The following is a 17,728-nucleotide window of genomic DNA, read 5'->3' as shown; positions in this document are numbered from 1 at the left end:
TTAAATGTATGCTTTACAGATCCTTCACATTTCTTTCTTAACCTACTCGTCCTAGGTGGAAGCAGCCCAGTACAGGAGTTCACTGTGCCCGGCACCGTGTCTACTGCCACCATCACCGGCATCAAGCCTGGTGTTGAATACACCATCACTGTGTATGCTGTAACTGGCCGTGGAGACAGCCCTGCCAGCAGCAAGCCAGTCACTGTCACCTACAGAACAGGTGAGACCTGATTAAACCGACAGGACAAAAGCCCCACAGCTTTGTGCTGGCTTTTCCCCATAACCGTGCATCGCTGATCCCTGGTTTCTTTTGGAGGCCGTGGGCTGTAAGGCCAGCGGTTTCACTGGAGCTGTGTATCTTGGTGGCCCAGTATGATAACTGACATGGCACAGAAGGGGACTGTGGACTTGGAGAAGGGAAACCCTGTGGAGTCCAGATGGGAATAAAAGCAATGCTCAACTGCTTTTGCAGAATGGAAATCTGTTGGGCTCTCATAGTGTGGGGTCACTGCTGGATTAACTCTAGTGCTTCACTGTCAGATTGTGTGATCCTGGGGAGACCTGACTTTCTAACACCAAGACTGTTGTCTCACTCCTGATTTGGATATAGCCTGATCCCACTCCTGCTGTAGCTGCAGATAAAGGCATTTAGTAGCCTTTAAAACAACAAAAATCCTCAGCTAACATTGATACGAGATCACTCACCCACACATCATGGTAAAGGCTTTTTTGCTCCGGGCTAGCATGAGAGACGAATAAATAGCAACATGTGTTTTCTCTTCCAAGCAGTTCAAAATAAAATTCAGCCAGGACACAGCAGTGGAGGGAGGGTTTCCTGTACCAACATACTCAGAAAAATTATTTTCTCTGCTCAGAAATAGACACACCATCCCAGATGCAAGTCACCGATGTCCAGGACAACAGTATCAGCGTCAGATGGCTCCCTTCCTCATCCCCAGTCACAGGGTATCGGGTGACTGCTGTCCCCAAGAACGGACACGGGCCCACAAAAACCAAAAATGTCCCTGCAGGTAAGAGTCGTGTCATCCTTCACCACATCTATGAGGAATGCAAGACCTTAATGCAAGAGAATGTGACCACTGAAATCCTGCTGCTGCTTGTACCTTTCTTTGCCATCCTGCTGATTTTCAGTTCTGTCTCATCCAGGACACATGAGCTCGGGCAGATTTTTGCCTTAAAAGCTTCATATTTCTTTGATACCACTGTACTGCAGAAGTTTGTTCTTGGCAGCCTCAGTGTGCATGAAAAGCACCTGCACTATAAAGAAATACCATTGGTTTTTCTAGCATCCAGTAGAACTTGCTCTGAAATCCTTCTGGAAGTCACATAACGTGACCCTTGGTCACAGCAGGATTCAGTAACATACTCTACAGGTCTGTAGTGTAGTATCTGTGGGACCTGCTATGTCAGCTCTAGGAAAACTGCATTTTGTGGGATCAGCAGAACACTTGGGGATGCTTGTGATGCAGCTGAGTTGATGGTCAGCCTTCTCCTGAAAAAACGATGAAAGCTGGTCTCCCTGTGCTTTGTTCTGCCCACTGTGCTAACCTGCCCTTTCAGCTGTGGAGCCTTGGAGCAGGTGCAAACCACAGTTGTGCACTGCCAGAGAAGCATGGTGCAATTTAAAGGCAAATTTAATTTCTCGGTCCCACCATGTTTTAATGACACTTATTCACGGCATGGCTTAGACAGGCCATTCATTGAAGGCCAGCACCCAGCAGCTTTGTGCTGTTCTTTCTGACTGATGGTGTTCTTTCCTGCCAGATCAAACTCAAGTCACTATTGAAGGTCTGCAGCCCACAGTGGAGTACACGGTCAATGTCTTTGCTCAGAATCAGAACGGGGAGAGCCAGCCCTTGGTTAAGACAGCCGTCACCAGTACGTATTTCACTTCATGGGAACAAACACGTGTTTTCTATTGATGTCTGAACCTACCACCACATTCCCAGGGAAAGCAAAAGCCAGGGGCCTGGTCTCCAAGAGAGGGTGAAGTGGTCTGCCCTGTGAGAAGTACCATGCTCCTAAACTGCAGATGGTGGCAAGACCGCAGTCCCTCTGCCTCGAACACTGCCAAAATGCAATTTCCCGCCCCCTCAAAGTGCTGCGCTTCTCATTTTCTTTCACTAAAGCTGCAAAGTCTTTTGGGGTTTCGTTTGCCATCAGCCAATCAGTGGATAAAATGTGCCAAGATCTCCTTTGTGTGGAGCTAGGTGGCAAAGGTGATTGCTGTCAAGGGACTGGACTGGGCTTGGGAGCACTTACCCTGTGTGAGGGAGTGAGGGAAACCGCATGGGTTATACCAAGAACTTGGGGTGAAGTGCTGCAAAACAAGAATAATTCCAGGACTGAGGTGCTGTGTACAAAACAGCAGTCCTGCTCTGGTCACAGCAAGGGGGACCTTGTAACTCAGGGGTATGTTTGAGGTAAAGTGCTTTTGAGGGATACCTCTGTGGTAGGGATTTGCATGATTCTTACTTCCCTGCCCAAGCTTGTGCTCAAAGCCGTGACTCAGCTCCAAAAACTACAGACAGGAGCTTCTCCAGAGCTTTGCAGAGATGAGTGAAGAGTCCACACTCAAACCTACAAATTCCTGGACAAAAATCACCTTTGCCAACTAGAAAAGATAGAAAATTGAGGACTAATACAATATGGCAAATGAAAAACATGAAACTTTTTAGAAAAGCATGATTTTTGATCCAATATAAAAATTACATGCCAGATCCTCCCATTCTGTGTAACAGATGGGTGTGTTTCTGTGGTAGCCACTCCAGACTTCTGAGGAACAAGGCTCACTTCCCCTGCTCTGATCTCCCACCTTGCCAGGAAAATCCCATGAAGTGGCTTAGCTGGGAGGTGTGCGTATCACCCAGTTGCACCTGTGGATATTCCCTGTGCACTCAATACAAAGCTGAAAAGTTTGTTTCTGACTGATTTTACAATATAATATGCTGAGTAATTTTGCTTCCTTGATGAGTGTGTTAATTGGACATTAATTTATGAGAGTGGGATGGATTCTCCTTGGACTGGCACTTTGCACAGCAGCTCACGGTAGTGAGCAGCAAGTGCAGCATGAACCCGAGCTTACAGAGCCAGGTGGGTTCTCTGGCTGCCTGTGGCACTAGCAACCATTTACATGGGAGAAGTGGGGCTTAACATTCCCATTTCTTCCTTTCTCTTGTCCACTTTTAAGGCAGCTTAATGCTACTAGAGTTGTGCAAAGGGGTTTTGGTGCTGAGAGGACTCAAAGATCGGTGAGAATCGGTGTCGGGGCTGCTTTGGAGGTGGCAGTGCGGGTCCTTTTGGTTTCAGCAAAGCCAAGATTGCTTCCTGCTGCCTGGCACCTGCAAACTCAGGCTTAGGGGTGTAAGCATGTGTGCAAGGTGCAGCACAGAGGAGAATCCAGTGCCCCCTTGCCATGCCAAACTGAAAACTGCTTTGCATGTAATCGAAATGCTTTTTATTTTCCTCACCCACAAACCTGCTTTTTATCACTTAACCTCTTACCGTTAATTTGCCTAACAGACATTGACCGCCCTAAAGGACTAACATTCACTGAGGTGGATGTTGATTCCATCAAAATTGCTTGGGAAAGCCCTCAGGGGCAAGTCACCAGGTACAGGGTGACCTACTCAAGCCCTGAGGATGGAATCCATGAGCTATTGCCGGCCCCAGGTGGCGAAGAAGACACTGCTGAGCTGCATGGCCTCAGGCCAGGTTCTGAGTACACTATCAATATCGTTGCCATTTACGATGACATGGAGAGCCTGCCCCTCACTGGGACCCAGTCCACAGGTACAGCTCCCAACACCCCCAGCAGGCCATGGCAGCAGCGGCTTCTGCCCCGAGGGGTAAAGTGTGCTTCCATGTGCAACTGGTGCTCCGAGCGGGACAGCCCCAGGGGCAGCCCAGGGGATGGGATTGCTCCTGAGGGGTGGCTTAGCTGGGGCCAGAGAGCTGCCTGTCAGCGCAGTCAGCCTGCATACACAGCAGGGAAGGCTGGCAAGAGAGCAGGATTGCAGGAGCACATCCTAGAGAAAGGAGGGAGGGGTGGCCAGTGGTGTCCTGTCCCTGGGCACGGAGCCTGATCCATGGTGAGCGCTCTCACCACGCTCTTGTCTTGCCTTCAAGGTATGGGACATCTGAAAGCAAAGGTAGTGACCAACAAGAGAGATGTGAAGGCCGCTTTCATGCCCCAGGGACCTTGCTGTTGGAGCCAAAGATCAGCAGGAAGGGCTGGGAGGTTGCTGAGCCCTGCAGATCCCTCACTAGCACTGCCCTAGGGACCGCAGCCCACTGCATGCCCACACCCTGCACCCTCATCACCTCCACGGGAGAGTGCCTTCTGTGCCCGGCTGATCCAGCTACCATTCCATGCATTGAAAATCCCTTGAGGAAAAAGAAAAATTATTGCAAGGAATTAGCTCAACATTGTTTCCAGCAATGTGGAATCCATTGCAGGCTTCCAGCGTTACCAGTTGTGACTTTATTACAAAGACAGGTAGCACCTATGTAATAAAGGTCTCCTGTTCATTTGTGGCTGAAAAGTTGGCACTTTAATGCCAGGGGTGGAATGAATTCAGTGGATCCCAGTGTACAGATCTGCTGTGCTAAACTGAAGCAAAGTGATGTAATGATGAAACAGCTGGCTGACTACCTGCCAGAAATGCAAATATGATACTTTTTCAAACCCACCCTTTGTGGCTGTTCAAAAGTGGATTTGAAGTCGTTCAAGACTTCCCATTGACTCTCATGGGCTTTAGATTGAGCTCTGAGAAAAGCCAGAAGGAAGAATCATCCTGTATTTCCACTCCGTAAATCTGGAAAGCTTTGCTAGTGAGGTGCCATAATGGTCACTATGGTAAGGTATATCTTTGCTCTGTTTACAGCCCCAGGCTTACCAACAGTAAGGCAAGAAAGTATTTCAGTGGACACTCCTTTTCTAGGCAAGCATTTGTTGGTGAGGACAGTGGATGTGCTAGCTCATGAGCAGGCTCTCGTGTGATGAGCCTCATGGCCACCACAGCTCTGCTTTTCCATTGCCTTGCTCGCTGTGTAAGTGGCTGTAAAATGCTTCCCCTTTCCATTTGCAGTATTTTTGTAACTTCTCTGCAATTCCTGAGCCTGCTTCCTACTTAACTTTTGTAAATCACCCATTGTATTTTTGGAAATGAGCAGACAGGGGCAAGTGGAGCACAGGACTAAACCGTGAGCTGTGTAATGAAAAGCAGAGACTGGTAGAATAATTAAAACAGACTGGCCCACTAGAGATTTAAGCACCTTCCCAAGCCTTTTCCTTATATCACAGCAAATGTCATTGGTCACTTCACTTCAGGGCTGAAGCATCAATATCTCCTTATTTCTGCTGAAAAGTGTTGCTGTAAATTCGAGAATCCCCTCCTGAATAACGTGTCCCCTCCCACGGTGCTTTATGCCTGTGTTTGCACAAGGCACTCCACTTTCCTGGCCTAAACCTGCCTTGTGTTCAGAATATTGTCTTATCCAAGACTGTCTTGTTTTAAAGTAACTGTGTGCCAATCTGGATTTTTGCAGCAATTCCACCTCCGACAAACCTGAAGTTTACTCAGGTAACTCCCACCAGTCTCACCATCAACTGGAATGCACCCAACGTTCGCCTCACTGGCTACAGAGTCAGAGTGAACCCCAAAGAAAAGACTGGCCCCATGAAGGAAATCAACCTTTCTCCAGACAGCACATCTGCAGTCGTGTCTGGCTTGATGGTAACGTTTTTCTTTGTGTTGTGGGAAGGAGATTTTGGAAGAAATTTGAGATTCCTGTGTCAGGAGCTTCAGTTGAAGTAGATCATTACAGCTCCTAAGGGTCTGGCTGGTGGCAAGTCAGACTCTAGCTACTCAGTACTGTCGTTTTTTTAAAAGGCAAATAATTGTCCTGCTGAAGGCTGCATTCTACCCCCTTCCTCATCTAGCACTGAGAGACTGGATGCCTAATCAAATGCAAATTACCAGGTTCACAATCAAAAGTAACCCAGCAAAACGTTTTTACTCATCTTTCACAAAAGAGGTCAGATAAAGTGATCTAATGCAGAGATTTCAAGCTGGGATATGGAAGCTCTGGCAGTCTATTGCCTATTTTTAAGATACATGCAAAATATAAGTTACAAATGCAAGTCTTTTGTGAATAGGCTTACATTTGCTATATAGCTGTCTTCTCCGTTGGAAACATTTCAGGAGTTCCTGAACAGGAGAAGGCTGAAAATAACTGCTTTTTATGATTCCTGCGATCTTAAAAAGCTACTGATCTGTTTTTAAGGAGTCTTATAAATCATTTTCAAAAATGAGCCTTAAAAACACTCTAATCTAGGTGCACCCATGGTCTGATGCAGCCAAGGACAAAACCCCCCCATGCCGCTACTTACACAATCCTCTTTTCTTCACATTATTTTATTCCTTATCATAGCAAATGGCGTCCATTAACCCTGGGAAAAATAGGAGGGAAATGAGAGTTCCTCTGAAGAATCAGCTTTGAAGCACAGATTCTAAAATGAGGGGTGGTAAATAAGCTGCTTCCAGGATTTCTTCTGCTCCTGAGTGCACACAATGTGCCAGAGTCCATGTCTGCTCTTTTGTTACAGCTGGAAATAATTGGAATTATCCCATCAATCCTTCCCCAATTTATTTTAAGGTTTTATATTTCAGTAAGTGGTGACTGAGAAACGTGGCTCCACCCAACGCTGACTGAGGGCAGGAGCATCTCCCCCGTGCTGGCTCCTCCTCATAACATGATATAACTCTGTGCATTCTAGGTAGCAACCAAGTATGAAGTGAGCGTGTATGCCCTGAAGGACTCCCTGACCAGCAGACCAGCCCAGGGGGTGGTCACAACCCTTGAAAGTAAGTGGTGGCCCTCCCCAGATGAGCCCTGCGTGCTGTGCACGGGCAGAGGCCGGGTGCCTGCTCCGTCTCCGAGGTGGGGCTCTGTCCAAAGCTCCGTCCAACGCTTGGCTGATGAGGTTGCCAGTCCCCCCCCGCGCTGACAGGACCCCTTTCCCTTGTGGTGCAGATGTGAGTCCCCCTCGCAGGCCCCGCGTGACGGATGTCACCGAGACAACCGTCACCATCACCTGGAGGACCAAGACTGAGACCATCACTGGCTTCCTGGTGGAGGCCGTCCCCGCGGGCGGGCAGGCCCCCATTCAGAGAACCATCAGCCCTGAACTCAGGAGTTACACCATCACCGGTGAGTGAGTGAGGCCTTCCGCAGCTGCACGGTCATATCGCGGAGTAACGCCGGGTTCTGTTTTGAAATTGAGTGTCTTTGATGAGAAATAACTGTAGGAACAAAAGGTGGGAAAAAAATACCTGAGGCATCAAGACTAGGCTCCAAGAAGAGGTTATTGAAAGACCTTCTGATGGCTATCTTAGGTGGCTTCCTCTCCTCAGCTAACATTTGTGTTTCAACTTCATTTTAGGCTTGCAGCCTGGCACTGACTACAAGATCTACCTGTACACTCTGAACGAGAATGCACGCAGCTCCCCAGTGGTACTGGATGCCTCCACTGGTAATGATTTTGTCTGACTTTTTTGCTCACGTTGGCACACAGTAATCCTATATGCCCAGCTAGGAGTTGTCTGTATCTGACCACATTTGGTATTCCCTGTGACTTACAGCAGCAGGTTTGAGAAGGGTGTCGAGCAGGTGTAGCTCAGGTGAAGAATATGCTGATCTTTCCTGCATTTGACTCGTTAAACCCTTCTGTTTCCACCCAGCTATCGATGCTCCTTCTAACCTGCGCTTCCTTACAACCACGAGCAACTCCCTGCTGGCCACCTGGCAGCCTCCCCGAGCCAAGATCACCGGCTACATCATCAGATATGAGAAACCTGGCTCACCAGTCAAGGAGGTCCTGCCTCGCCCCCGGCCCGGCACCACCGAGGCCACCATTACTGGTAACTCTCTTCTGCCTGGGAGCTCTTCACCTGGAACACTTCAGTTTCAAGAGAGAGGGAGGGGGGCAAGGCCTGATTATGAAATGCGTTGATGATGAGCTAATAGACAGAGAATATTGTGTTCCTTTATTGTGGTTTGCAGTAGCAGGGAGTGGTCCTGTAAGCGCCCCTGTCCTACAAAGACATTCCACTTCTCTGATCAGAGCAACCACGGCATTTGAGCAGTCCAGAGCTTGTTTTCACTGTCACAACTGTTGTCCTTCCAAGGAAGGACAGCCCCTTGATTCTGGCACCCCACCAGTCACACGTGCTAAAGATCCCTTATGTTTGGGTCCATGATCCCAGCTGACACATTCAGATCACAAACTTGCTCTGAGGAACAGGAGGCTGAACTCTCTGCACTGTCCTGAAAACCTGGGGTGCGAAATGCACATACCCCATGCTGTAGCCTTACCCACCTCTCCTTCTGCCTTAGTTCTCACACGTAATCATAAAGAAAGGCATCTCATAAGTCTAAAATTGTCCTGTGTCCTTCCTTCCTCCCTCCCTAGGTTTGGAACCTGGCACTGAATACATCATCTACATCATTGCTGTGAAGAACAGCCAGAAGAGTGAGCCGCTGGTTGGCAGGAAAAGGACAGGTAAACAAGGCTTCGGATTGTTGCGTGCCAACAGGAGATGTCTTCCACTTGGGGAATGCAATGTGAAAGACATTGAAGGACACTTGTGGAGGACTGAAATAATAATGTTTTTTAAAATACACTGTTCACACCACTCAGCCACACCTTTTCTTTGAGTCAAATAGGCTTTGTAAGGAGGTTTTCCTTTCTAAGGATGCAGGAGGTACACTTCCAGATTTACAGTAATCACATTTACTTGTGTTTGAACACTAGCAACAGAACTGTGTGCTTGGTGCTGGATTCTTGCTTGGGTACCTCATGGATAATTAAATCAGGGTTAACATTACTGTCTAACACTGGATGGCATCGAATGCAGAATCAGTTAAATTTGTTGGCTGTTGCACTCCACTTTGCAACTTTCACAGTACGAGATTGAGATACCTATAGCAAGCGAAATACCAGCTGGGCATCCAAATATGATCAAGGAGCAACAAACTGCTGCTCTCCAGTGATCCCTCTTAAAATGATAACCTGCAACCGTCTTTTGTAATCATTTCTTCTCAGTTGGAGCACTGGTGGTGGCTTCTTTGGGTTGCGGTGCTCGAAAGCGTCGCTCAGCTGTATGAAAATTTCATACCGACACACTTCTTAGGCCTGTGTGTGAAAGATGAGGAGAGGGAAATTACCTTTTCGCTCGCTGCAAGGTCATAAAAAGTGTGTCGCATCTCGGGGTGATTGCTAACGTTTGACGCTTGGAGGGGTGTAATGCAGCTGCTCCATTTGCCATTGTTGCTTTGCTTGATGGCCTCTTAACCTTCCTTTGGCCAGATGAGCTTCCCACGTTGATTAGCAGACCACACCCCAACCAGCCCGACATCCTGGACGTGCCTTCCATTGATGAGGGGACCCCTTACCTCACGAACAATAGGTATGACAATGGCAACGGTATCCAACTTCCAGGCTCCTCTGGGCACCCTCAGACAGTGGGACACCAGGGCCAGCAGGTGTTCTTCGAGGAGCACGGCTACAGGCGGCCCGGGCCCACCACGGCCGCTCCGCTGCGGCCGGGATCGCGCCGGCTGCTGCCCAGCGTGGACGAAGCCATCGAGATCCCGGGATACCAGGCGCCCATCGTGGTGGAGCCCTCGTTCCCGCACTCGCGCGGGCCGCGGCGCAACGACAGCGCGGGGCAGGAGGCCCTGTCCCAGACCACCATCTCCTGGAGGCCGCTGCTGGAGAGCTCCGAGTACATCATCTCCTGCCAGCCCGTCAGCCAGGACGAGGACACTCTGCAGGTAATGGGGCCCAGCCGCGCCTGGGGTGGCCCGGTCTCTCGGGGCCCCGGTCCCTTTGCTGTGCCGAGGGAGGGGCAGGAATTAGCCTAAAGAGGCTGTTCAGCTGAGACCAGCAAGGATGAAAGCCTCCCTCATCTCCTTTATGGAAAAAGCTACAGGATAAAACTTCAAAACCAGTCAGCAGTGACATTTCACCAGGGAAGGGAGCAGCACACTGAGTGAGAGTTTCAGAGGTTCTCCAGGCTACAAGACTCTTCCTGTGTCTCCCTTGGTTTCCTTGAAATGGCAAAACTAACCCCTCATGATCCATAGCGCGGGGTAGCCAGGTCTAACTTGGTTTGAAGTTAGAAGTTTGAGGTTCTCAGAGTATCTAAGGGTCTGGCTCCATCATGATACAGAGCATAGGGGTCATCCTACACGCCCTGTCTTTCCTGTGAGAGAGGTAACACCTAAAGGGGATTCCCTGCCACCTTTCTGGTGACCTGGCATTGTCTCTTGTTGCAGTTCAGGGTTCCTGGCACTTCCTCTAGTGCCACACTCAAGGGTCTTACCAGAGGGGCCACCTACAACATCATAGTGGAAGCCCTGAAGGATCACCGCAGACAGAAGGTGCTGGAGGAGGTGGTCACAGTTGGCAATACTGGTAAGGAATAGCCTTAGGGAGTCTGGCTGAACCTGTGCAGCCCCTGCCTCGTTCCCCTTGCTCAAGTTTACCTACCTGGTGCCCAAGTCTGACAGCACTTCAGAAAGGAAACTTCTGACAAGGACAGTTCATAGCAGGACACTGGGACAAGGGATTTGTGAGGTCCTCTGGTTTGGATAACTGACACACACTGATGGTGGGATGGGAGCTGTCCTGAGCTGCTGTGCAAGCACAGAGAATGTGCTTTGAGGCTCCAGACACACTCCAAGGCCCCAAGAGAGATCTGGTATTTGTTGTGCTTTAAGGGAGTCTGAATCACTGGTACCTTGTGTCTGTCCCAGACTGGACCATCAGCTCTTGACCCTGCTCATCACACCCTGAGCTGGTGGTTGTAAAGCACCCACCAGCCAAGGCACACACCTCAGGTGACAAATCACTCTGCCCAACCACAGGGTCTGCTCTCCTTCTCCCTTCCCCCTGTCGTGGCACAGAACCTGCAGCACCCCAAGAAAGTGCACATGCAGCTCCCAACCCCCTGCTGCTCCTCAGCATCTTCCAGCACATTTTCTCCTCAAAACAGGCAGAGTCAGGTTGTTGCTCACCAGCAGCAAATGCAAAAACTCACACTTGCTTGAAACTTGGCAAATCAAAATGAAAATAGCCTTCATGTCAGTTTTTTTATCATTCAGCTGCTCTGACACTTGCAAATGGAAAATAAATCACAGGGAGCTGGGCTGCTGACAACCATCAAGTGTATGCCCATGGGGCAGTTCCATTACTGCCAGGATATGGCAAGAGAAAAGCGTGTACTCACTGAAAATCATTCTGTCTCTCAGCAGTTCCCATTGCAGCGTGTGATGCCTGTTTGTTCTCTTTTTTGTTCCAGTGTCTGAAGGATTAAACCAGCCAGCTGACGACACCTGCTTTGATACTTACACTGGCTCCTTCTATTCCATTGGCGAGGAATGGGAGCGCTTATCTGAAACTGGCTTTAAGCTCTGGTGCCAGTGTTTAGGCTTTGGCAGTGGCCATTTCAGATGTGACTCTTCTAGTGAGTAGCTTGCTCTTAACCATCCCCATCCCCACTCTGCCCCAGCACCGGTGCCATGTTTGACAGAATCGGCCTGGTCCAAACATGATGCAAAGGAAGGCAGGTTGGGAAGTCCTTAATCCGAAGCGATGTTTTGCATCATGAGGAGAAGTGATGGAAAACTTGGGTCGCCTCTGAGCTGTGCAGCTAATCTAGAACTGCTATCAGCAGCAATCGATATTGTATCGATAAGAGACTTTTTAACCTTGCCAGACATGTCTGGGTCATATGGGGAAAGTGTGGATTTCAGCGGGTATTGGCAGCCAGTGCTGGTATTACAATAAATCTGGTTTGCATTACAGGCAGCCTTTGCAAAGCAGCTTGCAAAACCAGTTTTCTAATTTTCTAACACTTCTGCCCAGGGCATTAAGTTTTATTCTTTGCAGAACTGTGGTTTACATGGAAAAATACCTAACTTGACATAAGGGAATGGAACAAAAGTCTATGATTGAGCAGTTAAACGCAACACATACCCAGCTAATTGAAATTAGGCTTTTAAATTGTGGAATAAGCCCAGCAAAGAGAGTATTTCTGCAATTTGCATAGATTCAGAGGAGTCTATGTAAAGATGCTTAATTTTACAAGAAAAGATGCTTATTTTACAGGGTAAATATTTGTATTTCATTATTTGATACACATGGCTTAGCCATTGTGTTTTGTGAGATTGTGGTAAATTTTATGCTGGGTATTTGCACAAAAAAAGAGCTTTTAAATATTTTTCTCTCCTTTCCTGCCCCACAGCTATTAAATTCCTTTTCATTTCTTTTCATCTCGTATGAACCATACCTCCTGTCCCCACCCTTTGTCACATCCTACTTTTTTCCCAAGAGCCTCTACACGTTTCCTAGAGCTGAAACAGCTTTCAGCAGTTAAAAACTGCAGGAGCTGAACCCATTTCCTTCTTGGGACTTAGATGAGCTGAGAAGATTCTTTCTCCTGCCTTTCCTGAGACAATGCCAAGCTGTTTTCCTCCTGCTGCCCGTGTGATAACTCCCGCTTCTTGTTCCTCTGCCTTCTCCAGAGTGGTGCCATGACAATGGAGTTAACTACAAGATTGGGGAGAAGTGGGACAGGCAAGGGGAGAATGGCCAGATGATGAGCTGCACCTGCCTCGGGAATGGAAAAGGAGAATTCAAGTGTGAACCTCGTAAGTGCCTTGCTGCTGTTAGTCTGAGGTCTCAGCACCTCAGCTCCGTCCTGCTAGCAGGACAAGCACATTATCGGTGTGTCTGATTCAGGCTGGCCTGGTGACAGCTTCAGTCTCTTCTCACAAGAGACGAAGGCGTAACTCTCACATTCCTGAGCCTGGAAAGAAGAAAAGCTTTTGTTAGCTCAGGTGACAGCAGGCTGAGCACCTGTGTGCCTCTGGCCCTGGAGCTGCACACCAGGGACACGGCACTGCTCTCAGAGGGGTGGATTTACCCCAGCTGGACTTTCCTGCAGGGCCTGTCGCCTCGAGCTCCTCTGGCCTTCACCCTGTGACTTAAACTGCATTGCTCTTGTCAGGAAAACACCCCCCTGTTGTAGGTTAAAGTGTCTGGAGAGCTGTGAACGTGTTTGATATTCCCCTGCCAGTCAGGGAGCCTCTGGTCAGACAAGGGGAGCACACTTCCCCAGGGGCTCCCCTTCTGATCACCAGGCTGCTTTGAGAATGCTTAAAGCCAAGCCAGGCCCCGCAGCTGAGCTCTGCCTGTGCCTCCACAGATGAGACCACGTGCTATGACGATGGGAAGATGTACCACGTTGGGGAGCAGTGGCAGAAGGAGTACTTTGGGGCCATCTGCTCCTGCACTTGTTACGGAGGACAGCAGGTGAGCAGGAGGGATGCGTTGGGTTGGACACGGGAGGCCTGCACTTCTCACACTGCTGGGTTTCGGGCCATGGAAGGGGCCAAAACAAGCCCGTGTAAGAGGTAATTAGGAGAGCTGAAGTACTTGTTTTGGTGCCTGTGTGGTGTAACACAGGAGCTGCCTCATTGGTGCTGCTGGCTCTAGCCTCACGTATGAATTCTCATGAATTAATGGCTATAAGCTGAAGAAAGATAGATTTAGAGTGGATATTAGGAAGGAATTCTTCCCTGTGAGGGTGCTGAGGCCCTGACTCATGAATTAATGCCTATAAGCTGATGGAGGCTAGATTTAGAGTGCATATTGGGAAGGAATTGTTCCCTGTGAGGGTGCTGAGGCCCTGGCACGGGTTGCTCAGAGAAGCTGTGACTGCCCCGTCTCTGGCAATGTCCCAGGCCAGGTTGGACAGGGCTTTAGGCACCCTGGGATGGTGGAAGGTGTCCTGGCCGTGGCAGGGGAGTGGAAGGGGATGGGCTTTAGGCTCCCTCCCAGCCCAGCGTGGGATTCTGTGGGCCCTGGCGGCTGCTCGGCCGTGGCACTGAGGCGCTCGCTTTGTCCCCGCAGGGCTGGCGCTGCGACAACTGCCGCAGGCCCAGCGTGGAGGTGGCCCCCGAGGGCTCTGCTGGCCACACCTACACGCAGTTCACGCAGAGGTACCACCAGGCCACCAACACGGTGAGTAAATACCGCTCTCCTCGTTGGCTCCGTGCGGGCGCGGTTCCAGCGCGCGTGGCGGGGTCTGCGCGGGGCCCGCGCTCCCCGGCGCTCCCCGGCAGCGCGTGGCAGCCCCCAGCATGCACAGGCCCACTGCAGCTCGCCCCCCGCGCGCAGCCCGGCGGCGCCCCGATGCATGCTCCGAGGCGCCGGCGCACGCGGCCGTTCCCAGCGGCGCGCTTCGCTCCGGGAGCCGGCCCCGCGCGCCGCCGGCGGCTCCCGGCGCGAACCGCGGCCAGGACGGGAGCTCTGCCCGAGCTAACTGTAACTTTCCTTCCCTCCCGACAGAACGTCAACTGCCCCATTGAGTGTTTCATGCCCCTAGATGTACAGGCAGACACACAGCAGCCACGGGGAAAGTAACATCGAGCGAGACTTCTTGCGGCCATGGCAGCAGACAAACCAAAGCATAAACCCCTGTGTGCCACGATTGCCATCCAAACTGGAGTGATGCTAGCAAAACTGCATCTAGAGAGAATGGCCCCTGCTCTGGAGCCATTTTCCCAGCTTAAGCTCAACTCACAGCTTCTCCAAGCGCCACTCTTGGAGTGTTTCAGACTTTTCTCATGATTGATAGCGATTGTCTTGGTTTTGCTCAAAGTGCTGAGTTCCAGTCAACATTCCCAAATTTGAAGGGGGCCAAAAGAAAAAAAAAAAAAAAAAAAAAAAAAAGAAGGGGGAGCGGTGACAAATCACAAATTTGGTGGGGGATCAAAATACGACAGGGGAGGGAGGGTGTGTAAATTCAAGGTTCCCGTGCCACGCAAGAACATTTGAGTACAACGGTACCGAGGTTTAGGGATAGGAAAGTCCACCAAACACTTCTGCTTTCACATAAGCATGCAGCCAGCAATAAGATAGGAACAGCAAATCCAATCACTGTGATATTTAAAATATGCACAGTCCTAATTCTTTCTTGACGATCCTAGTATTTTTCTAGCTGTATCTTTATATCTCATACTGTTATTTATCAGTTTTGTTCCCCTGACCTTCAAGTGTTTTTATATGGGAATAAAATGTATGGAAGACAGTTAGTATGCAGTTGACAAAAGAGGAATTTGGTGTAATTATGATCAGTGATTATTTTTATACTGTAAGTGCCAAAGCTTTACTACTGTGGAAAAGAAAAAAAAACCCCAACTCTTTTAATAAAAAGATTTACAAACCAGACATATAGTTTAAGGGATTCTCTTTGCTGCCGTGGAATTTAGGATGAAGATGATTATTCTCAGCTGGATTATTCTGAGGTGGATAATTCTGAGCGGGATGATTCAGAGCTGGAGTAACATTGCCTTGACACGAGATGGAACAAAACATCCCACAGAAGAGTGAAGTAAACCCGGAGAGAATGTTGGTAGAGCAGTTTGTTAATGCAAGGCTTCCAGCTGCACCCCTGCCCCCCTAGAGCGCAGCCAGTGGGTAGGTACGGCACGGGCAGGAGGCACAGGCTTGCTTTGGGGCACCAGGGGCAGGGAGGGGAAGGCAAACAGCCCCTGCTTTGCACATCAGCTGAGCTGGTGCTGGTTCCATACCCAGGATTAAATAAGCTTCCAGGGGCTGAGTCCCCAGAATTAGCGTTCAAACCTGTGAAGTTGAACGTGTTCAAAGCTTCAAAAGGCAGCAGGAGCTGGGCACCACCGGGGCTGAGCCTGGGCTTCCAGGTGTGGGCCCCTCGCTTGTCTCCTGTGCTTCTACCTCACGGTGGGGAGGGAGGTGAACAAAGTGCTCCCAGCGCTTGTGCAAACAAAGCCAGTCTCCATGAGAGTGAACCAAGCCGGCGGCGAGTCCCTTTGCTTGCGCTGCCAGGACCCCCACAGCCTCTGCAAAGGTCCTGCCAGGATTGCTCAGCCCCCTCCCCTCGGCTGCACACGCACTGTACCGCTCCAGTCTCTGGGATTCTCCAATAAAGCATCACACAAAAACGTCATCTGGCTTCTTGGCATGCGGCACTTGCTGTCAGGGGTTGCTGTCTACAACACAGATAAATGATAAACAACAGAGATAAACAGAGCACCCAAAACCTCTGCAGAGAGTGGGGGTTGCAGCAGCAGGTAGTTCTACCCCACCAGTGTTCAGAAGCCAAACATGTCCCTAAAAAACCTGAGAACTAAAACTGGCCTAGACACAGGCACAGAAGAGCAATTTCCCATTAAACTAGATTGGTTTTCCCAAGTGAGGGCTACAGATTTTGGAGCAGAGAACAGCTCTGCAACGATGCTTTCATAGTCACATTGTCACTAAGTAATTCACTTCACCAACACACTGAAGAGTTGTAGCTCACCTCCTCTTCTTCCTCACATCTCTTATACCAGCAGCAAACACCTCCCCTGCCCTCAGGGGGCATTCCAAGATAAAATCATTTAAACAGCACTTTCCCCCGAGCCCCCTGTAGAGGTCTGTCTGCCTTAAAGCACAGGGTGCTCACAGCTGTGCCAAGCCCTGCAGAATTTAAGCCCTTGGCAGCTTTTCCAGAAGAGGAGGCACATCTCCACAGGGCTTGTCTGCTCAGCTTTGGGTAGAGCCCAGGAAGAACCAGAGTCAGGGCTCTCTACGCCAGGGAGAAGTGGGAAAAGTCATCTGGTGGCTGAAGAAAAAATAAAACCCCTCTGTTACTACCTGCCAAGGCCCAGAATGATTCCTCCCTGCTCTCTGTTCAATTCCACGGTTTGGGAGCTGTTGTCCTGCCAGGGGCAAGGGGCCACACGGTGACACTGCAAATCCCAGCCTGCAGCAGCTGAAGCGACATTCCCTACGCTCCCTTCCTTCTGGGAAACAGACACCGAGCAGAGCTCACGGTCTGCTTTCAATCCCTGCAAACATCCAAGGGAGAAGGAGATCAGCAGGCTTCAGGTGGGACACCTTGAGACCACCACAGCCTTTCCTACACCCACTCCCACAGCTTCAGGGGAAGCTTCTTCCAGGCTATTTGAAATTGTCACTGCAGCCCAGGCGACAAGGCATTCCCAGAAACGTTCCTGTGAAGTCACCTCACACCTGGAACCAGACCAGAGATTTTTGTCAACCTTTATCCACTCAAGTGAGGCAGGATCATCAAGAACTCTGGGACATTAAACAATCCAATTTCCCCCCTCTGACAACTCCTGCCTATCCTTTAACCTTTCCACAGGCACAGCAGGAGGCAAAGCCGTCCCCCTGCAGGTGCTGAGATGTTGGGTACGAGTCCTGCAGCACAGTAAGACAGCAGACAGGTCCCAGAGAGGCATCAGCTGAGGTGGACATTTCCTGCCTCCTGCAGATCAGTACCCATTAACTTCCTTCAGGAAAACAAGCAGTGCCCCAGGGACAGCAAAGAAAGGATATGGGGAATACACAGAACAGGAGCTGCCAGTTTCTCACTGCCAGTCTCTGTTTGAGCCAGTGCTGCAGGAGATGCAGGTAAAGAAGGGACAGAGTTTCCCCAGAGGACATCACAGCAGGCTTTGTGCCAGCTACAGCCACAACAGCAGGACACAGGACACGTAAGGAACATTGTGGAGTATTCCCTGTGGAAGAGTCCCAGACCCCAGCTTCTACAGTAAAGCTCCAGGCAATGACAATTCAGGGGAAGCAACA

At 49.9% G+C, this 17,728-nt stretch overlaps 1 protein-coding gene across 4 annotated transcripts in view; it reads left to right on the top strand.

The window, feature by feature from the left end:
• FN1 (fibronectin 1) overlaps positions 1-15,323 on the top strand; it is a 50,905-nt gene extending 35,582 nt beyond the window's left edge. For 2 of the 4 annotated variants that reach the window (XM_040070202.2, XM_040070199.2), the window contains 17 exons: positions 56-220; positions 876-1,031; positions 1,786-1,899; positions 3,544-3,813; positions 5,572-5,759; positions 6,803-6,890; positions 7,060-7,236; positions 7,469-7,558; positions 7,767-7,946; positions 8,498-8,587; positions 9,395-9,861; positions 10,366-10,504; positions 11,391-11,555; positions 12,616-12,741; positions 13,299-13,405; positions 14,006-14,116; positions 14,444-15,323. In XM_040070202.2, the coding sequence (XP_039926136.1) occupies positions 56-220; positions 876-1,031; positions 1,786-1,899; positions 3,544-3,813; positions 5,572-5,759; positions 6,803-6,890; positions 7,060-7,236; positions 7,469-7,558; positions 7,767-7,946; positions 8,498-8,587; positions 9,395-9,861; positions 10,366-10,504; positions 11,391-11,555; positions 12,616-12,741; positions 13,299-13,405; positions 14,006-14,116; positions 14,444-14,518 (2,708 nt within the window). In that variant the 3' untranslated portion in view covers positions 14,519-15,323. The remainder of the gene's footprint in view (positions 1-55; positions 221-875; positions 1,032-1,785; positions 1,900-3,543; positions 3,814-5,571; positions 5,760-6,802; positions 6,891-7,059; positions 7,237-7,468; positions 7,559-7,766; positions 7,947-8,497; positions 8,588-9,394; positions 9,862-10,365; positions 10,505-11,390; positions 11,556-12,615; positions 12,742-13,298; positions 13,406-14,005; positions 14,117-14,443) is intronic. The other 2 variants (XM_040070203.2, XM_040070200.2) reach the window with 1 other exon arrangement.
• Positions 15,324-17,728: the final 2,405 nt, after the last annotated feature.

This window comes from Hirundo rustica, chromosome 7, assembly GCF_015227805.2.
Source record: "Hirundo rustica isolate bHirRus1 chromosome 7, bHirRus1.pri.v3, whole genome shotgun sequence".
NCBI classification, from domain to species: domain Eukaryota; kingdom Metazoa; phylum Chordata; class Aves; order Passeriformes; family Hirundinidae; genus Hirundo; species Hirundo rustica.
Note: the sequence above shows the minus strand (reverse complement) of the source record. Positions and strands in the feature narration are given on the sequence as shown.